The sequence below is a fragment of the Chiloscyllium plagiosum genome, chromosome 6 (genome assembly GCF_004010195.1).
Source record: "Chiloscyllium plagiosum isolate BGI_BamShark_2017 chromosome 6, ASM401019v2, whole genome shotgun sequence".
Classification (NCBI taxonomy): Eukaryota; Metazoa; Chordata; class Chondrichthyes; order Orectolobiformes; family Hemiscylliidae; genus Chiloscyllium; species Chiloscyllium plagiosum.
The window spans coordinates 27,404,722-27,430,801 of record NC_057715.1 but is presented as its reverse complement, the minus strand read 5'-3'; the positions used below and the strand labels follow the sequence as shown (position 1 = coordinate 27,430,801).

At 41.2% G+C, this 26,080-nt stretch overlaps 1 protein-coding gene across 2 annotated transcripts in view; it reads left to right on the top strand.

Moving 5' to 3' along the window:
* Positions 1-1,619: 1,619 nt before the first annotated feature.
* The window catches only part of tbc1d4 (TBC1 domain family, member 4), a 284,961-nt gene continuing 260,500 nt past the window's right edge, over positions 1,620-26,080 (top strand). For both annotated transcript variants that reach the window (XM_043691389.1, XM_043691388.1), the window contains exon 1: positions 1,620-2,867. In XM_043691389.1, the coding sequence (XP_043547324.1) occupies positions 2,454-2,867 (414 nt within the window). In that variant the 5' untranslated portion in view covers positions 1,620-2,453. The remainder of the gene's footprint in view (positions 2,868-26,080) is intronic.

Genomic DNA, 26,080 nt, shown 5'->3' with positions numbered 1-26,080 from the left:
GGAGATACTTCACTAGTGCAGCAGAGGGCACTCTTCTGAAGTTGGAGGAGTAGACAGGGCTTTGCCTCTAAATTTGGAAAAGTCAAATAAGTTCTGGTGCTGAAAATGTAACATGAGATTAAGAGAAATTGATATAATGCTCTTACATTATTCAGCTTTTATCCAAACTCTAAATTTGCTGCAAATTAATTTGACATTTTGCATTCATTGTACATCATTAATATGCTTGTTAGGTGATTTCAGAGGGCAGTTACAAGACACATAGATGTGGTTCCAGGATAATACATAGACCACAGAGTGGAAGGGTCACTGGTTTCCTTCCCTTTTTACAACAACTCTTTCGTCTACATTCTCATCATTAACTGATAACAGCTTATTGCTCATCCATAGGATTTGAATTAATTAATTTAATCGCCTCTGATTTACAAAACAATATATATGTATATATGTAACATTATTGGATGGAAATTGGCTCCCATATTACAACAGTTATTACATTTCAAAAACATTTCATGGCCCCTCTGGTCTGCTCCATCATTTGACAAAATCATGGCTTATTGATTGTTGTTTCAACCCTACAACCCTACTCCTTATAACCTCCTTGTCAACCAAGAATCTAACTCAGTCTTAAAGATATTCAACAACGCTGTCTCCACTGCTCTTTGAAGAAGGCAACTCCACAGACCAAAACACTTGAAGAGAAATAAATTCTCCTTACTTCCCTTCTTTTTACACTATATCCCTCGTTCTAGACTCTCACATAATGGGAACAATCCTTTCAGCATCCATTACGTTAATTGCACTCAGAATTTTTGATGTTTCAAACAGATCACCTCTCATTCTTCTCAACTCCAATGAATGCAATGTCAGGAAGACACCAGCCAGTTTGCTCACAGCCAGCAATAATGACCAGGCATTGCTTACTTTTAATAAGGAGGAGCATATGCCATTTATCCCACCCTGTGTGCTACTGGTTGATTGAGAAGTGGATTCCTGAAGAAGGGCTCACAGTACAAACAAACAAGTGTTACTAGGTAATATTTTATAGTAGGTAGCTGGAATTTATCTTGTGAATTTATCTTCCTGAAGAAGGGCTTATGCCCGAAACGTCGATTCTCCTGTTCCTTGGATGCTGCCTGACCTGCTGCGCTTTTCCAGCAACACATTTCCAGCTCTGATCTCCAGCATCTGCAGTCCTCACTTTCTTTGAGAAGTGGAGCAGGCCTGCCATCCGTGTCTGATGAACCTTGGTTGCCCTCCCTCTGGGTGTCCGTCCTGTGATCAGGAAAACTACAGGTAGTAGAGCTTCGATTTAACTCAGTTCCTGAACAATTGAAGCAAGCGTTCGCTGCTCCTTGTGATTAAAAAAGTAAAACCATTATCTCATTGCTAGTGAATGCAGACTTGTCCAAGATCTTTAGGCACTGTCATTTTCCAGTTGGATGTTGGTGTACAATGACCAAAGCACAGCAGACCTACCTTTGACCTACCTTACCTGCCTGTCTAGTCAGTAGTGTTGTTTTGTCACTTTCGTTTTAATCCCTCCCTCGTCCCTCCCCTCCCGCTCACGTGGCCACTTCCCAGTCAACGTGAAACAAAAGCCCTTTTCTCCTCCTCCTGCTCCTGCTCCTTTTCACTTGGGGATAAGACGGCAACAGCCCCGGGACATAGGAGCAAGGCGCAGCCAAGTGCAGGGCGCTGCGGTGACTCGCAGGGCGCTGGGGATCGAGGTACACACTCTAACCCTGTGCTCCTGCAGGGATCTGCATCTCCTCCCCAGCGCTCAGGCATAGGAGGACTCTCCTTAACCAGAGAGAGAAAGAGAGAGTTTATTTGTGTTGCAAAGAAGGCCATGATCTGAGTGCATGTGCCGCCTGTTTGTCTTTGTAAAAATAATTATTCTTGTTTACCCCCGTCCCTTTTGAAAGCAGAAAATAGGACGGCAGACACCATCTGCTTAAATGCTCAGTGAACTAGCTGCCGGCAGGATCCCCTCTGCTCTCTCTCTCCCCAAACTCTGCTGTGGTAAATCTCAAACCCCTGCAGGAGGCATTCTGGAGGCTGGGACTTCTCCTCTGCGGAAGGCAAATTGTTAATCGGGTCAAGATTCGACAAGGCTATTGACGTTTGCGGATCCTTATGTAATCGGAAACAATAATGCGTGAAGTGCTGAGATAGCAAATATTGATAAGGATTGGCAGGAAGCCGCATCCCTGCGTGTTGACCGGCTGTACCCGACAGCAGCTTGGACTTGGCTTGTTGTCCCCTGGACGAGTCACCGAACTTGCCCGCATTTCAGAGCAAGTGGCCCGGCGAGCCGGGAGCCTGTTGGTGTCGAGGTCCTCTCACGTTGGTCTGGAGCAGCTGAAGCACTAGCTGAAATCCAGTGCAAGGAACAAGGGAAAGGAATAAGCAGCATCTTCCAGGACCCCCCTTGTCAGTGAAGCCCAAGCATGGAGGAGGACAGCGGCAACAGCCAAGGCCAGCCCGAGGAAAAGAGCAAACCCGAGAAGCAGTTCACCTTATGGTACATGGGCTGCTCTACCTTGGACCGCAGGACCACGCTGCCCATGTTGCCCTGGCTCATGGCTGAGGTCCGCAGGCGCTGTGAGAAACAGGAGCTAGGGTCATCCCTGGCTGCACGCGAGGTTCAGCTCAGCCTGGTACCACCTCTCATCAGGTGTGTGCCCAAAGCCACCAGCAGCAACCCCTCCGTCTTCATCTTTGAGCATAAGGCACAGCATGTCACTAGGTTCATCCACAACAGCCATGACCTCACCTACTTCGCCTATCTGATCAGGACCCAACCTGACAACCCAGAGTCGGAGATGGCTTGCCATGTTTTCAGAGCCACTGACCCAAACCAGGTAGGTGAATAATTTAGAGCATGTGGGCGCAATACCTAGAGTCCTGGCGGTTACCACAGAGTGTTAGACATGTGTCTAAACACATGGTGGCAGTGATCCAATCACAATAAACCTGAGTTCCTAAAATTATTTTAGCCATTGCTCAAATTCAGCTACCTTGGACTGCCAACCTGGAGTTTTTGAGTGTTGATCACAAAACTGAGTCAAGGCTTCAATGTAACTTCAATGTAACTTAAGTGAAATCAAATGTTTACTTGCTATTATCAGATAATCAAGGAGTGACGGACTGCAGGTTTCTGGCTTTGTAAAATAATAGAACAGTAGCATTACACACGATTTAGCTCAGCTGTAAAAGTACAGCATTTTATTTGAGATTGACTGTTGCCCGGTTGACTAACCTGTGAATACAAACAGCAGTGAAGAGTCATGTTTGTATCTTTTTTAAAGGGTCTTCCTCCTTGACTGTGAATAAGTACAACTACAGATCATGTTTGTTAGGTAACAGTGGAATTTTTGCAGTACTGTTTGGTTTGATATGAAGTGCTCTATTATTATGTTTGCTAACAAATTGATTATTTTAATAGCAATTTGTAAAGTAGTTCTGGATGAACCTGATGCCCCTGTTATTTTTGAGGGCTTTATATATTTTTTAAGATAATAGGTTTTCATTATACATCAAATAAGTAATGGGATTTAGTACATTTTAAAAATAAAATGCAGCATTCCTGTGAATGAACTGTGGAGGAATCAAAATCAGTTTGACTTCTGCAAACAGTGGTGCAAGAGGCCAATATAGTAATTACTTTGGTCAATGCTGTTAAGATTTATTGAGATTGTATCATGATAATCAGAGATTATTTCATACCAGTAGCAGACAACCAGGATTATATGTTAATTGAGATGTCATGGCAGTTATAAATCAGTTAAAATCTGATATTTGGTAGGGAGTTTTTCATGACTTCTCTGATCATTTAAGCACAAAGACTACTTCCACTAAATATCTTGGGATAAAATGATGTTGCTCTCCAGAAATTTGGGATTTGGGCTTGCTGTTTAATATGTGCACACAGATGAACAGCTAGCTTTCTGTCTGTGTGTATATTGACTACAGTAGCTATGTGTCCATTGCAAGTAAGCAGTGATGTGAGTGGGTAAACTATAGTTGGGTATGTGTCATTCCATCGAGACAAGGTGTGCTTGGATGTATGTATACAAAGATATTTTTCTCAGGAAATTTGAGAGAGATGGTCTCTATAATGTTGTGAAGTGATAATATTTTCTGCAAAAAAACTAATTCTGACTTTGAGTGCCTTTAAGATTGGCTGTTGCCATTCTCTTTGTTCAATTTGAAGGACTTTGCAACATAATTAGGTAAAAGGAACACAATGTGGTTTCCTGACTTTAGATCTTTAACTAATGCCTCAGCTTGCATCGAGATATAGGATCCATTAGTAACAGTAATATGTCAAAATAGATGTTTTCAGTCAATATTTGAAACTGTCTTCCATTAGTGCAGCATGTGGAAAAATCAAAAATGCTCTCTGCACTTGGGTTCACTTAGTTTGCTTGGGTCTTTTGAAAGCTACGACACAGCTTCTCAGTTATGTGGTTATTGTTTGCAGTACTTCAGCATCTTTATCCCTTTCATGTAGAAAGATCTCACCAATATCGCAATCCTCAAGAGCCCATCTGAAAGTGTGAAGGATCTGTGGTCCTAGTGACTATGTCTGGAGTTCAGTGCGACTGAACGTTTTCAGAGGTTTAGAATTAACATAGATTTGAGACCACTAGGTGTTTCTGATCTTCAGTTATTGTTGGGACTTCAATCCAATGAATCAGTGCATTCTTTATAACCACATTATAGATAGTGTGTATTCAGTCAGCCACACAACCTTTTGTATAATGTATCAAAAATAGGTGGGGTTGAAAGGTATTGATATGTCAGTTGGATAACCTTTCACCTGACCATTAGCTATGTTCTTTCATTGTGTATGTAGCTGTATCTGTTGAGTATTTACAGCATTTTCTGTTTATATTTTAGACTTCCAGCATTAAGTGTTCTGGTTTTCAATTAGAGTTGAAGGGTATTGTAATGACATTTTAATTAGAAAGAAATTCCTAGAAATTCATTTATTTTCTTTATCATTGTCAAGGCCTGATGTTATCCCAGACACTATATATTTGCGATCTTGAACTTTCACTCGCTCAGAACTGTGGTGACTGTTCAAAGTCTCACTGTTGAATAGCTATTTATGCCAGAATGCTATAAACCTAATATGTACATTTCAGGCTTTGCTGCAATATTTTATATAGTGAAATCGATAACAGTTCATACATGACTGAGGAGAGCACCTCCATCCAGACCTTATAGGCATTACTTATTAATTAAGCCATAATGGAATAGACAGAAGACTGTCATTTACAGTTTAATCTTGTCCTCATGGACAGAGGGTGAAACGGAGAAGCACAAGTATGAAAAGGTGGAAGGCCTATCTTTAAGCACACTTTATGGAGCTAGAATTGTCTCAAAATAGTTTTCAGTGTCTGCACCGTTACCTTTTGTTTCTGCTTAGAAAAGAAGATGCATTTCATTACTGCATGAGCACAATCACTTGCAAAGTGTATTTTCTCTAATCCTTAGCTTGACTGAATAAACCATCATCTTAAGTTGTAACTTTGGAAAATATAGGGTGGTACACGATTGTGATGCTTTTCATAATAAAACAGTCTCTGGAACGCATTGTCCAAAAATGCAAATAATATAATGATCACCTAAGCAACATAAGAACCACTTATATCAGTATAGTGTTACTGCCAGCACATCTTGTAATTGAATTAAGTAAATAAGGAATTAAAGATTTTATTTTGGTTCTACTGTTTTTTTTCCAGTGGTCTGATAACTCCTGTCCATTTATTGATTCAGCTTTCTTCATTTTTTCTGACTATGTTGTCCTTTTAATGTTTAATTTGTTTTCTGTGTTCTCTCTCGGCCTTCTCTTGCCTGTGCTAGAAAGTGTGGCTGGAGGACCTGTCTCAGGTTACCATGTGCATTGCACTTACCAAGAGGTATCTTTGAGCTGCCTGATATTGATATTCCTTCTAATGTTCCCTTTTCCCTGTGGAGAAACGCTTAGACTCCAGTCAACATCTCCTCTGAGATATGTCTTTGGTTCTCCACGTCCCTAATACCTCTTCTGTTCCCTTTCATGTGCAGTATTTTGCTTCGTGTTCTGCAGAATGATTGCAAAATTTTCCTGTATGTTTCATTTACATTATTGTTGCCATTTATATATGCTGTAAGTGATTAAAACAGTTTTACATAATTATCTGTGGGTGGAGAGCAGCACAACCACATGTATTCAAGTATATTGAGGAAGGTGGGATCATCGACCAAGAAGGTTATAAAGAAAATAAATGCGGTTCACCACTTCAGGGCAAGTAGTTGAGTCAATTCTAGTTGATAAAAAGTGAACTCGAGACTCGTAAGAAAAAAATCTTGCGTAAATAGTCAGCAGAACTTGAAATGTTTGTCCAGGAGGTGAAAATCTTACACACAACCCAGAGCCTGTTTGTTGTTGTGTCTGGGATTTTCTTTCAGATTTTCAGCAAAATTTCTTTCTCACTTGTCTGCAGTTTTATCTTAATAAATGGGGAGGTTGTCAGGCTAATCTTACATCTGCTGTAGTTGAGAAGCAGAAGAGATGACTTGATTGAAACATACATGATCCCAAGAGGTTTTGACAGGGTGGATGTTGGAAAGAATGTTTCCCCTTGTTGGAGAATCTAGAACGAGGGTCACTGCTGAAAATAAAAGATCACCTATTGAAGACATGGATGAGGAGAATTACTATCGTTGGGGAGGACCTTGAGTGTTTGGAACATTTCTGCTAAAGGCATTGGAAGCAGAGTCTTTTGATTATTCTTAAGTTAGAGGCAGGTAGATAGATGATAAACTTGATAGTCTAGGTATGTGAAAGGTCATCATGGCTAGGCAGGATTGTGGAGTAATCAACCCGTGGTCTTATTCATTGGCGTAGCAGGCTTGAGTGGCACATGGTCTACTTTTGCTGCTAATTTATATGTTTCTATGAGGAGCTGAGCAGGGTGACTAATATTTGTGAAATAGAATAAAGGACGTTTCAACCCTAGGGGCAGGACAAGTAGGATACAAGTAACCCAACTGAGTGGTTGAGGGGTGGTTGCTGATGACCATAACAGCGGAGGATGGGAGGATGGTGCTGGTGTCTCACCAGATTATCATCTTTCAGTTGGCTGACTCTGTGACTTGTAGTCCTGCTGAAATCACTCAACTGAGATGCCCAGACTCAGTGTCCCACAGGATGGCCTAGAAACAGGGGAGAAAAGGCATCCTGGGCAAACAATCAAAATGAGGGGCAATCACTTAAAATATGAGGCAGTCAGTTGCCCTGAAACTGAGTGCATTTTCTTGTTTCCTTATATATGTTTGTAATCAGTGGTTCTTGAGGTCACTTGTTGAAGACCCCTTGACAAATGGATTAATAATTGTGGCTGTCTTCATGCTAATATTCCTGATATTATCTTTACTACCAAACAGAAAGTACATGAGTATTGCTGAAAGAGCTCACAGGTAGACAGGGTGGTTAAGAAGTTGTTTAGCACGTTTGCCTTCATTGCTTAGACGATTGAGTTTAGGAGTTGGATATCACATTTAGGTTGTACAGGACATTGGTGACACCTCTTTTGGAGTACTGTGTAGAGTTCTGGTTGCCCTGCTATAAGAAGGATGATATTATTAAATTGGAGAGGGTTCAAGAAAAGATTTACTAGGATATTGCCGAGGCTGGGTAATATGAATTTTTTTTCCCTGGAGCTTAAGAAGTTGAGGGTGACCTTATGGAGAGGTTTATAAAATCCTGAGGGGCATAGAGAAGGTGCACAGCAAAGGTCTTTTCCTGAGGGTGGAGCAGTTTAAAACTAGGGGGCATATTTTTGAGGTGGAGGAGGAGAAAGATTGAAAAGGGAGCTGAGGGGCAACCTTTTCACACAGGAGGTGGGTCCTAAGAGGAATGAACTGCTCTGTTTCCATTCTGTTTGATTCTATGAATCTATAATTGTTGAAGTTTATTGTTTTTGTGCTAATTTGGATAATTCATGTGACTCTCAATGTACAAGGAAAAAAAGCATTAATACTATATAACAGGAGAGTGGTAATTGATGGGCAATAGGACACTGGTGGAGATGTTGCCATAAGGAATTCACCAGTTAGGAATGACTGATGGTTAACCATATAGCTTTGTTTAAATTTATACAAGGTTGGCACTGAAACCCTTACATCATCTTACTCATTTGTGAGTTGGGCTTGCAGTGTGGCCCTTTTGTATAAAGGGGGTTGTTTAGTTCTGTTGACCGCATGGCTGCTTTGTGTTGCAGAGTGAAGCCATCAGCACAGACTGAATTCCTTAATCCTCACCATAAAGGCTCTTCACTTTAGCCCCTCACCTGAGGCAAGTAGACTCACGCTTCTCTGGGACTATAGCGACTTTCACTTTTTCCTTTTCAAATGTACATTTATATATTCCAAAGGATACTGCTAAAATGAAAGTGCTCCCATAACGATATCTGATAATGTTTTAAGAAATCAACAGTTTACTTGCAGGAGTTAATGAAATGAGTGTTGAGTGAATCCAGTCTGTTTACTAAAGTGCTTTCCAGTCCTAGGTGAGGCAGAATTGCATGTGTCGGTTGCACCTTTCCTACCGTTGACTCCCATTCATTTGTTTACTCCTGATCATGGGCTCCCTGAACTCCAGACACCACCCTGAGTGTTTGCCTACTTTTCAAACCCTTCTCATTAAGCAGTATCATATTATTTTCTGGACATCTGGGAAAGTCTCTTAAAAACCCTAGTTTGAGAATGACTGACTATTCAATATTCATTAAAGCAATCATAATAGCAAGGTTTTTTTTGCAGATAATCTTAAGGCTAGATTTTGATTTGCAGAATCACATGAATATCTGTGATTCATTGACCCTACATAAACCTGAAACCATCTGAAACACTGACTGATACCAAATCCCATCCACTCAACAAACCCTGCGATCACTGATGTGCCTTCCTATCAAATCCCACACTTACCCACTGGGTATATGAATAGGGAGGGTTTGGAGGGATATGGGCCGGATGCTGGCAGGTGGGACTACATTGGTTTGGGATCTCTGGTCAGCATGGATAGGTTGGACCGAAGGGTCTGTTTCCATGCTGTACATCTCTATGACTCTTAGACTCTATGACTCTATGATTGTTCTGAAATGTTTTACGTTTATCTAAAAAGCAAAGTCCCTATGTGACAGCCAATACGTATACTGCTGTGCCAGATTGCAGTGAAAGCCTAGTTTAAAATGTACTGTCATTGCTAGTTTAATTGCTTTACAGTCAAGTTTTCAGAATTTTGTTTTGGATCTCTTTAACCTTCTCTCAGAAATAAATCCATGTTACCTCCCATCTTTGGAAAGAGGAGTACATCAGGGAGTGTTGAAGACCAGAAAATGTAACTGATTTACACATGAAAACAGCAGTGAGGGAATTATGTTTGAACGTTTTTAATGCTATCTCTAAATCCTCTTGTTATCTGAAGTACAGTAGTTAGAAAGATGAACTGCTTGAATGCACGTTTCCTATAATGATGTATTGGACGTAGATGGAATATACACTGCAGTAATTACTCACAGTAATTGATCATGGCAAGTTGCTACTGATTCTCATGGAGATAATTTGTGTTTAATTATTGACTGTGGTCAACAAAGTCTGTGAGGTGTGTGTATTTTCTAGGTCTTAAGGCTCAATTTGAGTAATTTCAAGCAGCAGGTTTTATGAATTGAACAATAAAGAAGATAATTTTGTTTATCACATACATACCCCCAGAGATGGTAACATGACATCTCATATGTGTTTTGGTACACAGAAAGGTTAGATACAGATGGAGAAAAAACAATATATTTCCATATTGTGATGACTTCCGTCTCTGCCGTAGCATTTTTCATCTGAGACCACAGAAGGATTGATGGTTTAATTGGAATGTAGATTGGGAAAGTTACTGAGGATTCTCAGTAAGCTGCAAAGTTTCTTGTTGTAGAATTGGCAGGTATTAGGTGAAATTAGAAAGTTGGAACAAGATGGGACAGAATTCTTCTAACACGATCAAGGTTTTACTTTGCTGCTGAGTTGACTTGAGGCTGGTTCATCAGCTCCTCAGATGCTGTTTCCAATGCTTGGTCTCATGGTGCTTTTTGGATCAGAGCAACTTCTGTTGGAACTTTTAAAATAAAGTCACAAACTTGGCTGTCTTTACCAGGTGAATCCAAAGGCCTTCTTCCAAAGCAGGTGGTGAATTGGACTGAGGCACATCATGTGTTAGGGCCTTTCATGAATTGAGAGGTTTGAGGTATCCATGGTCACCTTCAATTAAGAGAATCATATAATTCAAATTATCCTTTGACATTTATTTTGAATGTTTCTACCATCCAAAATGAGACAGGGAGACAATTTGGCTGGTGTATCATTGTCCTGATTGTGTATAGTTTATCCTCATGAAAGGATTTGAGAGTTTCACAAATAGCTGAGATTGTTCATAGTTGAACCATCTATTTGCTGAAAATTGAATCTTACCTGGAGTCAATGTTGCTAAAGTCAGATGACATATAAAAGTCAGCGTGTCAGTTTGAAAAAGAAGATGTAATATGTAATATATTCATACCTATCCAGGCCATGGCATTTTTACAATATCTTCCAATGTAAGAAGAAGCAGCATTGTAATCCTGAGAGGGGTCACAATTGCACTAGCAACCAATTTAAGATTATCAGTTTAGCTCAGTTGTCTTGCTAGAAGTCAAACGTGTTTGTACGCAGGTCCCTGTTCTTTACAAACAGAATATGTCCAGACATTTGTGCCTGCTTTGAAATTAAGCAAAAGCAGAGGGGACAATTGTTTTCCATTGTAGTGCCTTGAATGGTCAGAATTCACTTGTTAACCAAGTAGCAGCTTTTTCTCAAGCAGGTAAAATTGTTGTTCATTGTTGGAGAGGAAACAGACTAGATGTTGGTTATAGAGTTATAGAGATGTACAGCATGGAAATAGACCCTTCGGTCCAACCTGTCCATGCCGACCAGCTATCCCAACCCAATCTAGTCCCACCTGCCAGCACTCGGCCCATTTCCCTCCAAACCCTTCCTATTCATATACCCATCCAAATGCCTCTTAAATGTTGCAATTGTACCAGCCTCCATCACATCCTCTGGCAGCTCATTCCACATACGTACCACCCTCTGCGTGAAAAAGTTGCCCCTTAGGTCTCTTTTATATCTTTCCCCTCTCACACTAAACCTATGCTCTCTAGTTCTGGACTCCCCGACCCCAGGGAAAAGACTTTGTCTATTTATCCTATCCATGTCCCTCATAATTTTGTAAACCTCTATAAGGTCACCCCTCAGCCTCCGACGCTCCAGGGAAAACAGCCCCAGCCTGTTCAGCCTCTCCCTGTAGCTCAGATCCTCCAACCCTAGCAACATCCTTGTAAATCCTTTTCTGAACCCTTTTAAGTTTCACAACATCTTTCCGATAGGAAAGAGACCAGAATTGCACGTAATATTCCAACAGTGGCCTAACCAATATCCTTCACAGCCGCAACATGACCTCCCAACTCCTGTACTCAATGCTCCGACCAATGAAGGAAAGCATACCAAACGCCGCCTACACAATCCTATCTACCTGTGACTCCACTTTCAAGGAGCTGTGAACCTGCACTCCAAGGTGTGTTTGTTCAGTAAACACTCCCTAGGATCTTATCATTAAGTGTATAAGTCCTGCTAAGATTTGTTTTCCCAAAATGCAGCACCTCGCCTTTATCTGAATTAAACTCCATCTGCCACTTCTCAACCCATTGGCCCATCTGGTCCAGATCCTCTTGTATTCTGAGGTAACCCTCTTCACTGTCCACTACACCGCCAATTTTGGTGTCATCTGCAAACTGACTAACTGTACCTCTTATGCTCGCATTCAAATCATTTATGTAAATGACAAAAAGTAGAGGATCTAGCACCGATCTTGTGGCAGTCCACTGGTCATAGGCCTCCAATCTGAAAAACAACCCTCCACCATCACCCTCTGTTTTCTACCGTTGAGCCAGTTCTGTATCCAAATGGCTAGTTCTCCCTGTATTCCGTGAGATCTAACCTTGCTAACCAGTCTCCCATGTTGAACGCCTTACTGGAGTCCATATAGATCACATCTACTGCTCTGACCTCATCAATCGTCTTTGTTACTTCTTCAAAAAACACAATCAAGTTTGTGAGACATGATTTCCCACGCACAAAGCCATGGTGACTATCCCTAATCAGTCCTTTGATTAGCTCAGATGCCTGGTGCTAAGAATGCCAACATGATCAGTTCAATACTAACCATGCCTGCTGGCTTCCAACTGAGAATTTAATGATGTGTATTTTAGGGTCCTGTTGTGCCATAATGGCAATGTCCCTATCCCTGGACAGGGAGCCCTGGCTTCAAGTTCCACCTGCTTCAGGGATGTGTAATTGCATCTCTGCACATGTTGATTACAAAAGAGCCATACCAGTCTGAGCATTAACTCTGCTTCTCTCTCCACAGACATTGCCACACCTGTGGTGTTCCTGTGTGTTTGTTTCAGCTTTCCACAATCCACAGTATTATGCATTCTATATACAGGAAATTCTCCTATAACGCGCTTTTCATTATTGCAAATTCGCTATAACATGATTGTCGAATTGGGGACACTGTTTCTAAAGTGCAAATTTTTAAAGCATGTATTGGTTAGTTATAACGCGGTTCTGGCATCATTAGTTTAAATGGCACTGGTATTACGCGATTTTCTTATAACACAGGGTTGCATGATAATGGAACTACCGCATTATAGCAGAACTGAGTGTATAATATATTTTAAATTTTTATTTAAATTACCGTGAACTAAATTAAAATGCGTTGCATGTGGAGTTAAACAAGCCAAATTTATTTGTTGTGTATTGTGCTAATATCAAATGAGAGAGAGAGGGGGGTGCAGCCACAATGATAAATATGACTCAACACCTTAAGTGCCAGTTAGTTGAATATTGCCAAATACAATAATTGCAATGTAAAGCTGCATATTTTCATGTGAAGCTGCATAATATCCTAACCATATTTGGAGGATTCACATCAGAGTCAATATTTCCTTCACAATTCATGTAACAACTTTGATGGTGAATGGGCTACAGGTGAGAATCGCAACAATATGTATCTCCATGCTGCCTTTATCATGCCAAAATGTCCCATGTAGCTCAAACACGCAAATGCATTGAGATCAAAGTTCTTCTTTAATTTCAGTGCAAAGACTGGCACAAAATTGGAGTACCATGTGGGATTTTGAACGTCTGATGGTATTTTCCGATCTGACTGTTATAATTCCAGTCCCATAGGAATTCAGCTAAATTAGGCTCGGCAGTGCAATGACTTCATCCATGTCAGACTTTTTATAGACATTAAGAATTGAAGCCAGAAGTTTAAAACGAAACTGTTTTGATTTAGTTGGTGCTTTGAAGTGCAACCCTTTTTTTATTTGTGAGAGTTTGAAGAATTTTAATTGAATATTTTGCTCATAATTTGTAAATTTTGGAGGTGGGTGTGGGACCAAATTGACAGTAATAAAAGGATTAATTGTGACTCTGTGCTTAGAAAGTAATACTGCTTAATCCTTTACTTCCTAGGGCTTTTGAGGCCAACTTCATCTTAATTTACCACGTGTTGTCGTTCTCATCCCACCCCCCTACTGCCATAAAGTCTCGTCACTCAGTCTCAAATCTCAACCGTGCAGTCAAACACTACTGCAGACTTCAGCACCTGAAGAAATGCTTGCTAACTCTTATTTCATCTCAGCACAATACAAAGGTCTAGAAATTCATTGGCATCGCATTTCAATTCACAGGCATAAAACTGGTGCCTGAATCTGTCAGGTGGTTTGCATGTACACATTACACTATCTTGTGAAGAGTTCAGTCTAGCAGTCCAAGGTCTTCACCTAAAACAGAAGTTAGCCCTTACAAGTCTGTCTGTCGCAGGTTATGTTCACCTTACCAAGAGTTGGTGTGGTCTTATATGTATCCCTGTAACAGCTTCGTGGAGGTGACTCCTAAAAAGTTATGTTTTTGCAAAACAAGTTTAACAAAAATGCCCCTCCAAGCGCTGCAGACTATCATCAGTCCCTGCTTGACCCACTTCTGATTGAGTGCCTTTGTTCCCCATCTTCCTCCTACCTCCCATGACCTACTCACTGCTGCTGCCACCATGATGCCTTATCTGTCTAATTTTTAATCGAACTTGAGATCTGAATTTGGATTTAGCTTCCAGCTGACCAGCACTTGATTTCTCTCCTGAAAGGGATTACTAGCAGCTACCTAATCTTGATCTTTGTACGTGATCAAAGTTAAAATGAATATCAACATAATTGGAACGAGGATGACGATTTCCGACTTCTAAATCACAAAAGCAAAATGTGTCATGTTTACTTTTTAACCAATCAAATTCACTTTTCAGATTTGTAGTAGCTCTGCTACACTTCTGATACATGTGTCAGTTTTGAGTGCTACAACATACACTTGTTGAAACTGGGCTTTTCAAGTCTGAATTGTAAACATCTTTCTTCCTCTGTTTCCAGCTCCTGTTTATTGAGTGACTTGTTTTGCCAGCAAGTAAGTGATACCAAAGTTTGCTGTTAAATTTACATTCCATTTAACATTCAACACACTTAAAATAGTCCAAAAATAATCCAATTTTCCCTTTCTGCCCTTGATGCCTCTGAGTTTGCTCTCCTGTGTGACTTTGTTTCTTGAAGAGAAAAGATTCCCCTCTCTTCTGATTTAGAGAAAGTTCTTACTGTTGCTCCTGTATGTGGAAGGGACAGAGTGACTATGAGCTTTTTTTTCAATCTTTGGCTGTTTCTCCCTTGTGCTTGCTACTGAGACTTGCTAGTGGGACAGAGTGGAGGAGGAGGTTACCAGAGGGGTTTTTGGGATAGAAGAGGCTGCGAGAGGTGTGGAGTGGATGAAAGACTGAGAAATAGTCTGTAAGAAGTGTGGATTGTGGGACAAGGGCTGAAGGAAGAAGGAGAACAGTTTTAAATATGTGCTCAATCTGTGAGCCAGGAAAACTCAGACTCAGCATGGGTAGAGATATCCTTGTAAATAAATATGGAATCCTTAACTCAAGGTAGCATATGTTCAGGAATTACAGTATGAGGAGTAATATAATTGCTATTGTAACGAACACTGACCCTATTGCTATTTGAGATTGAGATCTCAGATTTAGTAAAATGGGTAGTAAAATCTTTCAGCTTTTTGTATTTAAGATGGAATGACATTAGCTGTGACCTCACCAGTCTATGGAAGGTTGTTTAGGATGATGTCCTTTCTGCACAGATGTGTCAATTATTTTGGGGAAACAAACCCTGTTAATTTATGTCCTGTGGTGTATCCCTTCTGTGTTGGATCTTTAAGTTGGATGGAAGATTGATAATTGTGAAAAATGTTGAAGATTTGTTTTAATTCTTCTTCTGTAAGAATCCAAATACCTCCTATGGGTGATATTTTGATGTCTGGAACTTTTCAGTTGCATCCCCACTGATGAGTAATATCATCACTGAGGCAAACTTCTATTTTTTTAATTCCCAATTGGTTTTATAGCAGAAAAGGAGTTGATCCTCTCTGTGGAAACAATAAATTTATTTTTGATCTGATCCTGCAATGTGTTGAAACCAGGCAAGGAGCCCGATTGAAAAATCGAACATGCAGCCATTAGGGAAGCCATTCAGTCAATCTGAATTTACCTGACACTGGACGCTCTGCTACAGAAGTCTCCTTGAGTTACCATGTGTTCAGTCAGTTCTGCTGCTGTACTGTTCGATGATCAGTAACACTGCATAGATCAGGCTAATCAAATGGAATGTTAATGTTCATATATGGCTTTCCACTGAAAATTCTTGGGGTCCTGAACCACTGGAAAGTTTTGAGTTTGTCTTCGATCTGACAAGATCCATTGCCACTTTCTCCCCCTTCTGCCCTCTGATTCTCTCTCTGCACAGCCCTCGAACTATGTACCTCATTCCCCTGATAAGAATAGAAAATGTTGGGAACCTTCAGCAAGCCAGGCAACATCTGTGGATAAAGAAACGATAAATGATTCAGGTCAATGACTTGTCGTCAGATAAAGTCTGAACTGCTGAATCTTGTTCGCATTTTCTGTTTTATATTTCAGATTTTCAGTGTCAGCAGTATGTTGCTTTGAGACCTAGAGCTCTGCCAGGAGAAAAGGTTGCCAATTGCTCGATGAATTGACTTGGATTGACTCTCAACATTGTTGTGGAAAAATAAATGGGGAACCATAGTATGAGTATTACCATGAGTAATTCAGAAAAAATGCAAGGCTTGCGCATATTCTTTTTGCGCAGAGAATGAACATTTTACCTTTTCTATTAAATGTAAATGAGCTATGGTGTGAGCTCAACTGATCACCTTAAATTGGTTGTTACTTTGGCTATTAGAACAGTCAGGAAGGGTTAGCAAGTGCTGTCCAATTGCCTAATCACGTCTAATGACCGTAATCTTTTGTGTTTTGTAAATGTATGCTGGTTGGATGTGGTCTGTACTCTGCTTGCTTTGCACAGCTCTTGCCTTTATTTGTCAGTCTTTCTCTGAAGACAATGTTTTCAGACTGAATTTTATCTGAGTCTGCTGCAAATTCTGGATGCCTTACTGGTTCTGCACTCAGAGGCTGGACCCAGAGTACTGTGTGCAGTTTTGATCCCCATATCTAAGAAAAGATCACATGCCATTGGAGGGAGTCCATAAGTGATGCACTAGACCTGGGATGAAGGGATTGACTTATTGAGAAAAACTAAATAGTTCAGACTTTAGAAGAATGAGGGGTGAACTTACTCAAACAAAGAAGGTTCTGAGCGCTTTGACAGCAGTTGTGAAGATGTTTTCAGTGGTGAAGAAATCTTGAACAAGGATGCATGGTTGCAGGGTAGAGGGACACACTTTTAAAACTCCAATGCAATGGAATTTCTTCCCAGAGGCTAGTGAATGTCTGGAATCCTCTACCTCAAAGAGATGTCGATGTTAAGTTACTGAAAACAGGAGGCTGGTAGAATTGTGCAAATATAAGGGAACTTATGACTGAGGATTTGAGGCCTAGGGTGGATCAATCATGATCATAGTGAACACTGGGGCATACCTGAGGGGCCATAAGCTGTACTCCTGCTCCTATTTCTTATGTTCTTATGAACTTGAGTGCATCACCAAAGAAATAATTTAGTTAGAATGAACTCCGAGTCCCTGAAAAGTTACTCCCTCCCCAATATCACAGGAAGAGCGTTCAGACAAAAAGAATTTGACCCTTTGCTGCTCAGGATCCAATACAACGCTGAGGTGTGAATTGTGGTTCAGTTTACAAATGATATTCATTTGACCCTGAAGCAATTTGATCATTCTTCGTTTTGGGTAGTTGTTTTACAGCAGCACACGTGCAGTTTACTGCTCATCGAGTTTAATTAGCAGTCATGAGAGCTGGTAAACACTTAAGAGTAACAAACTAGAATTTGATCACCAAAAACCTGTTTAATATTTTGGTTCTTGTTTTATGCAGTAGACCTACTCGGACAGTTGTTTGCACGTACCTAACTGTTAAACACTCGGGGAACTCGAAATAAATTTTAAAAATTAAAAGTCTTATGTAATTAAGTGTTTGACAGATCTGAGTTCTTGTATGCGAATGAAGCATTAATTCAAGTTGCCAGACAGTTTGATGACTTTGGCTGTCATGTTCCATGACAGAATTATAGCTGTAGAGGTCAGTCTCGATCGGAATGTATCTGTTTCCTCTTTGCTACCTCAGGAAAGTAATGTTTTTGAAACCCACAGCTAGCGGATGGCATTTGGACTGGGCAACCAACTGTGAATCCAAGCTGCAGTCAAGGGCTTCCCTTCAAGATGTTGCCAACAGGCAGCTGGTATTTCTCAATTGTGACATTAGTACCTCTTGGGATTAAAGCTTTATATAGAGGAGACACTGAGGTTCTGCGAATTCCTTTTATGTTTACTTAAATGTTGAAGGAATAGTATTTGTTGTCCACTTCTATTCCTAATTGTGCAACTTTATTTGGAAAGTAGTTCACTGCCTTTTGCGAGTTTTGTGCAAGTGTGTATCCTGCCCTTAGTGCAGAAGTGAGTAGATGGCACACCCACGTTCACTTGCACATACACAGCAACATCCTGATTCAAGAGTCACCTTTGACTGTTGTGTTTGTATTTTGCACATTTTTCACCACCACCCGCACACTCCAGTTTATTTATTCAGCATGTTTTGATGTGCCTGTGACTGACACAATAAACGTACCATTTTGCTTATTACTGATGTGACGTGACAAATTTGACATTGCTTTCATCTCTCTATCCCCTTGCTGCTGTAAGCTTAGTGGGTTCAGTGAGATTTATTTTTATGTTTCTCTTTTTGGAAATCCAAATAAGGAGCTAAAGCGAGAAGCAATGTTTTAAATAGATTTATGAGCTGCAAGTTAAAAAGCCTGACAGGGATAATCTGCTGTAAAACTGTAACCAGTATTGAAGTGGTGATGGGATGGCTACCATTTAGAGCTTTTCATTTCACTCACTGAACTGCTTTTCGATAGAGTTATACGAAACGAGGAATTAAGAGGTCTAAAAAAGGTCATGAAATATCTTTAGCAAACAGGGTTAAGGAAAATCCTTTTATTCGTATATAAGGAGCTAGAGGGTAACTAGGGAAAGGGTTGGTCCTCTCAAGGACAAAGGAGGAAAATTATGCATAGGGTCAGAGAAAATGGGTGATATTTTGAATGAGTACTTTGCATCGTTATTCACTGAGGAGAGGGACATGACGGATGTTGAGGTTAGGGATAGATGTTTAATTACTCTAGGGCAAGTCATCATAAGGAGGGAGGAAGTGTTGGGTATTCTAAAAGGCATTAAGGTGGACAAGTCCCCAGGTCTGAATGGGATCTATCCCAGGTTACTGTGGGAAGCGAGAGAGGAAATAGCTGGGGCCTTATATCTTTGCAGCATCCTTGAAAATGGGTGAGGTTCCAGAGGACTGGAAAATGGCTATTAGATTACATTACAGTGTGGAAACAGGCCCTTCGGCCCAACAAGTCCACACCGACCCGCCGAAGCGCAACCCACCCATACCCCTACATTTACTCCTTACCTAACATTTTGGGCAATTTAGCATGGCCAATTCACCTGACCTGCACATCTTTGGACTGTGGGAGGAAACCAGAGCACCCGGAGGAAACCCACGCAGACACGGGGAGAACGTGCAAACTCCACACAGTCAGTCGCCTGAGGCGGGAATTGAACCCGGGTCTCAGGCGCTGTGAGGCAGCAGTGCTAACCACTGTGCCACCGTGCCGCTATTGTTGTCTCCATTGTTTAAGAAGGGTAGCAGGGCTAATCCAGGTAATTATAGACCAGTGAGCATGACATCAGTGATAGGGAAGCTGCTGGAGAAGATACTGAGGGATAGGATTTATTCCCATTTGGAAGAAAATGGGCTTATCAGTGACAGGCTACGTTTTTTTACAGGGCAGGTCATGTCTTACCAACTTAATAGAATTCTTTTGAGGCAGTGACAAAGTTGATTGAGGAAAGGGCTGTGGCTGTCATATGCATGGTTTTCAGTAAGGCGTTTGATAAGATTCCCCATGGTAGGCTGATTGAGAAGGTGAAGTTGCATGGGCTCCGAGGTGTACGAATTAGATGGATAAAGAACTGGTTGGGCAACAGGAGACAGAAGTATTGAAAGGGAGTCTCTCAAAATGGAGAACTATGACCAGTGATGTTCTGCTGGGATCCGTGCTGGGACTACTGTTGTTTGTGATAAATATAAACGATCTGGAGGTAGGTATATATGGTCTGATTAGCAAGTTTGCAGATTGCACTTAGATTGTTGGAGTAGCAGATAGTGGAGGGGAATGTCAGAGAATGCAGCAGAATATAGATAGATTGGAGAGTTGGGCAGAGAAATGGCAGATGGAGTTCAATTTGGGCAAATGTGAGGTTATGCATTTTGGAAGATCCAATTCAAAAGTGAACGATACAGTAAATGGAAAAGCCTTGGGGAAAATTGATGCACAGAGAGATCTGGGCCCGTCGTACCCTGAAGGTGGCAACGCTCGTCGATAGTGATCAAGAAGGCAAACGACATGCTTTCCTTCATCGGACAGGGTATTGAGTACAAGAATTGGCAGGTTACAGTTGTATAAGACTTTGGTTTGGCCAATTTAGAATACTACATACAGTTCTGGTTCCTACATTACCAAAAGGATATGGATACTTTGGAGAAGGTGCATAGGAGGTTCACCAGGATGTTGCCTGGTATGGAGGGTGTTAGCTATGAAAAGAGGTTGAGTAGATTAGGATTATTTTTATTAGAAAGACTGAGGTTAATGGGGGACTTGACTGAGGTCTGCAAAATCATGAGAGGTAGAGACAGGGTGGATCGCAAGAAGCTTTTTCCCCAGAGTAAGGGACACAATTCAAGGTGAGAGGGGAAAAGTTTAAGGGAGATATGTGTGGAAAGTTCTTTACGCAGAGGGTGTTGGGTGCCTGGAATGCATTGCCTGCGAGGTGGTAGAGACTGGTACGATAGCATCATTTTAAGATGTATCTAGACAGATACATGAATGGGCAGGGAGTAGAGGGATGCAGATCCTTAGAAAACAGATGACAGATTTAGCTGGAGGATCTGGATCAGCGCAGGTTTTGGAGGGCCGAAGGGTTGTTCCTGTGCTGTAATTTTGTTCTTTATTCTATATGATTTTGGAAAATATATTTTAAAGGAAATAGAGCCCAACGTTGGCATGGGGCTCCACTGAAGTAAAGTCCCTCAGTGCCCAGTTTGTTAAGAATTGTTTTTGATTTAATGCGTCAAGACAATGCTAATCTTTTCTCAAATTGCGGGCAGCCAGATGACAAATATTTTAAAATAATTGTCAAAGGAAGCAGAAGCACATGAGATTTTGTTTTTGTCCAGTGAGTTTTTATGCTCTGAGAGGTTAGTGAAAAAAGATTCAATAGTACATTTCAAGGTGAATTTGGATAACTGCTTTGAAGAATTTTCCGACCAACACCATGTTTTTGTAGCTGGGATCGCCTATTAGGATTAACATGGTGACTTCTCCAAAAGGACTCACTATGGATTCCAATGCCATTGTCTCAGCATAAGTGAGATGTGAGTCCCGAGCCTATTGAGTCCTTGCATGCTCACTGGTTCTGTAAGAGATGCTTTGACCACTTGCACCAGAAACGAGAGCACCTCTCAACCAGACATCGCTTGGCTGGTGCTGAGAAGGGCAGTACCTGTGAGATTCATCATGTACGCCCAGTCAGTCTGCGCCACCACACACCTTCCTCAAAGCAGCTGCTGGGGAGAGGCTGGCGGGGGCAGGACTCTGTGCTCCACTGGCTGTTCCCTGGACTGGCTGTGCACTGAGACAAGCATTGACTGTACCTGGAGGACTATCAACTCGGTGAAACATGTGCTTTGGTCTGCCCAAAACTTGTTGGTCTTCCAAAACAAGGAATTGACCTGAGTGTTGCAGACTGGCATATTCCAAGGTCTCAGACCACGTGCTGACGGATGCAGTAGAGCTTGGGGCAGCTGCCTCTAAGGCCAACTGGGGAAAGACCATTGTCTGAGGTCTTCCTGCTGAAGGTAAATGGGAGTCTGTTCAGTTATTGCCGCGCCCCCCCCCACCCCCACATACCTAAAATGCATGTAAATAAAGGATATGTAAGAGAGATTTTTAATTTATTTGGATAGAGTCGAACTCCAATGTTTCTTTGTTTCCTTGATATGCTTCTGCACAGAACCAGACTGTGTTTGTGACTGTATATATATAAAGATATTTTTATGAATAAAACATATTTTTGAAATTCAAAAATCAAGTCTCTCACCAAGCCACTGCTGACGTCTGAGTCAGATGGCTGTGAGCTCAAGATCTATTCCCGGCTTTTGAGTGCATAATCTTCTATTGACATTCTGCATCTAATGGTTGCTGCATTATTCAGATGTACATTATTTTGGCTGAGACTTTCAACTAAGGCACCATTTGTCCTGTACAGCGGATGCAAAAGATCCCAAGAATTATGTTGACGAGGAGCAATCAAGTTTTCCTTCATGCCTTGGCCAATGTTTAAGGAATCCCAACAGTGTGGAAAGAGGCCATTCGGCCCATCAAGTTTGCATCCACACTCCAAAGAGTATCCCACCCGGATCCACGTCCCTCACTCTAGCCTCATAATTACCATGACTAACCCACCCAGCCTCCAGATCTCTGGACACTATGGGGCAAATTAGCATGGCCAATCCACCTGCACATCTTTGAACAGTCGGAGGAAACCAGACCACCTGACAGAAACCCATGCAGACATGGAGAACGTGAAAACTCCACACAGTCACCCAAGGTTGGACTTGAACCCAGGTCTCTGGCACTGTGAGGCAACAGTGTTAATCACTGTGCCACTGTACTGCCCTAACCTGTAACCTATAGGTTATTCCTGTAACCACTATCACTAAAGACAGATTGATTGGTCACTATCTCAGAGATTGAGGGGACTTGCTGTGAATGAATTGTCTGCCATATTTCCTACATTACAACAATCCATACCCTTTAAAATGTTGTCTTGGTTGGATGTTGAACACTTTGAGATATTCTGAAATCACGGATATTCTCTTTAGATTAATGCTTTTATGGTGGTTACAGAGTGCACAAGGAAAACATAGTGAACTTTGCAGAGAGTCTTGATATTCGGAATTTCAAATGATATATAGCCTCGCTTCAGTTTTGATGTAAATTTTGATTTGTTCATGCTTTGTGTGATGAATCTGTCCTGGGAAAATGGAAAACGTCATAGTGAAACGTATAATGGGAAATTTACTAGATGAGTATTCCATCTGTTGGATATTTATAATTGCCATAGAATGATTCCATATTGATTTTGGAACAACCTAACAACAAGAACCAGGAACTTAACAGCTTCAGCACAGCAGGAATCAATCAGATTGATCAACTCTAGAACTGGTGGTTGGCAGAAAATTCAAACTAGCTATGAAACTTTACAGTGAGTTACTGATAGTGACTTGTTGATATTAAGGGTATGACCTTATCCAGTGTTGGCACTGTAATCAAGAAAGTGCCCACTCTCTCGTTCTGTAGCTTTGTTAGAAACGGTCTGTCTCTGACTGTCTTCGGGATGCAACAGAATGATTTGGCAGTTGTGGACCATATGATTTAATGGCTATGCAGCCTTGATTTGTGGCCAGTATTGCGTGCTGGAATTGCTTGATGTCAGAGCCATCTTCCAGCTGTGTAAATTTGTTCTGTGTTACAGTATTTACTGTGATTGATCAGTTGATTTTACTTCTTGAATAAGATTGTAAAAATAGGAGTTGGATTAAGCTTTTCGGTTCCCTGAGACTGCTCTGCCATTCTGTAAAACTATAGCTGATTTGTTTATGATGTTATGGAAGAACAGTAACAACTTAAACAAGGCTGGAATCACATTGGATTGCTTCACATACTTTGCTTGATCTTTAGAGAGAGCTGCTTTTTTTTGTTGATTTTTTTCCTCTCTTTTAAATGCTAACTTGTGTTGCTCATACAACATGGCAGCCCTTGTGTAATGTTCCCAAATAGCCTTCCATCAGGTTAGAGCTTATATGGTGAGTGCAACCCTGATATGAGATCATTAGAAAGTTAATATGGTAACAACAAGATAGCTTCTTTAACTGAGAGAAGTTGTATCCAGGGATTTCCCAGAGACCTCATTGAACAAAAACATTGACACCAAACCAAATAAGGAGTAACTAGGACAGATGACTAATAGCTTTGTTGGTTACTCTAAGTAATGTCTTCAAGAAGGAAAGCAAGGCAGAAAAGAATTTCATCGCTTGACTAGAAACAACTTTTAAAAGGCTAGGCTAGCATTTATTTCCTATCCCTAATTGCCCAGAGGGCAGTTAAGCACGGTTCTGGGGCCACATGTAGGCCAGACCAGGTAAGGTTGGCAGTTATGTTCCCTAAAGGATATTGGGTTTTTCCAACAATCACTAACAGTTTCATGGTCATCATTAGGCTGTTAATTCTCTATATATTGAATTCAGACTCCACCATCTGTCATGGCAGGATTTGAATCTCGGACCCCAGAACATTAGCTGGGTTTGTGCATTAGCAACACCATCACGTTCTCCATGGTTCTGGGATCACATTCTAGAAAGGATGTGAATCTATTGGAGACTGTGGAAGAGATTGATAAAAATGGTTCCATGAATGGGAAATTTCAATTCTGAGGATAAATCAAATATATTGGAATTATTCTCCTTGGATAGAAAAAGGCTAAGAGGAGATCTGATTGTAATTTGCAAAATCATAAGAGATCTGATTAGAGTAGGTGGGGAGAACATTTTTCCTCTTGTAAGAGGATTGATAAATGAGAGCACACAGTTTGAAACTGGTTTGTACGGTGACTCAGTGGTTAGCATTGCTGCCTTACAGCACCAGGAACCCGGGTTCGATTCTAGCCTTGGGCGACTGTCTGTGTGGAGTTTGCACATTTTCTGCGTGTCTGCATGGGTCTCCTCCAGGTGCTCCGGTTTCCTCCCATAGTCCAAAGATATGCAGGTTATGTGAATTAGCCATGCTAAATTGCCCTTTATGTTTAGGGATGTGTAGGTTAGGTGCAATAGTTAGGGGTACATGTAGAGTAATAGGTTCGGGGAATGGCTCTGGGTGGGTTATCCTTCAGAGGGTTGGTGTAGACTTGCTGGGCCGAAGGGCCTGTTTCCACACTATAAGGATTCTATGATTCTAAATGTAGCAAAAGTAATGTTGCAAGCAACCTTTTCAAATGATGAGTGAAAATGTACTGCCTACAAGTATGTGGAATCAATTCAAGAAGGCGTTAAATGATAGTGAATAGACAGAATATGCAATGGTCAGGGGAAAAGTCAGAGAGTAGCACTGAATTATCATGCTCACTGGATAGTCAGTGCAGGCACAAAAGGCTGAATGGATGCTTGCTTTGCTATAAAATTGTGATCCTGTGATTGGCACCTTAGCAGTAGGGCTCTTGCTGCTAATTATGAAGCAAGTGGAGTTGATCATGTACAAAAGGTCACTGTTTGAGGAGTGCAGGGATTTTGAAGGGTTGTGGCGCTGGAGGAGATGACAGATGAGTGAGGCACCATCATGTAGCAGTTTGAAGACCAGAATTCTTGGTCTTCATGAGAATTTCACAATTGATGGATTCCAGTATCTACATTGGGTCAGTGAACACAGAGATGATAGATGGGCCAAAGTTAGTCGGTGTTAGGATATAAACAGCAAAGAATGGAGTGAGCTTCCATTTTTGTAGAGGTCAAAGTTATGAAGCAGCCAGGAGGGCATGTGCATTATGCCTCAAGTGACAGGGAAAACATGCATGCTCACATCAGCTATCCAGTGCTGCCTGTGACTCCGGTTTAACTGTAGATTTTTGTATGGTCATTGAACCGTTCATCATATCTTGCTACGGGGATGACCAGACTGATGTAGCCAAAATGCTGGTCCATTAAAATGTTAGGTCATTCCATGCCCACAGAGATAGTATGGGCAGATTCACTGCCCAGAGCAGCTCTCTTCAAAAGAGTGGCATAACAAATACATTTGTGTAGTGCTTCTGAAATAGGAAAGCATTCCAAAGTGCTTCTCAGGAATTGATTGTCAAAGAGTTTTGACATAGAATCATATCTGGTGATATTGTGCTAAACTCTTGGCACTGGGTGTAGAATTTAAAGAATGATTTTGTGTGAGGTTGGAGATAATGTTGGATATGGGCTGCAGAGTCTGGTGTGAGATCAAGTCTGCGGAGGGTTCAAGGTGAGAGACTTACCAAGTGAGTACTAGTCACAAGTACATGGGAGATATAGGTGCAGACCGTGCCACTGTGTAGCCCATTGACTCTGCTCCAGAATTTCATATGATAACAGCTGATTTTGTAAGCTCTAATTTTTATCTCTCTCTCTCTCCCTCCCTCTCCCTGTCTCTCTCTGTGTTCACCACTCCCACCCTGCTCCCTCAAGTCCTTTGATTCCCTG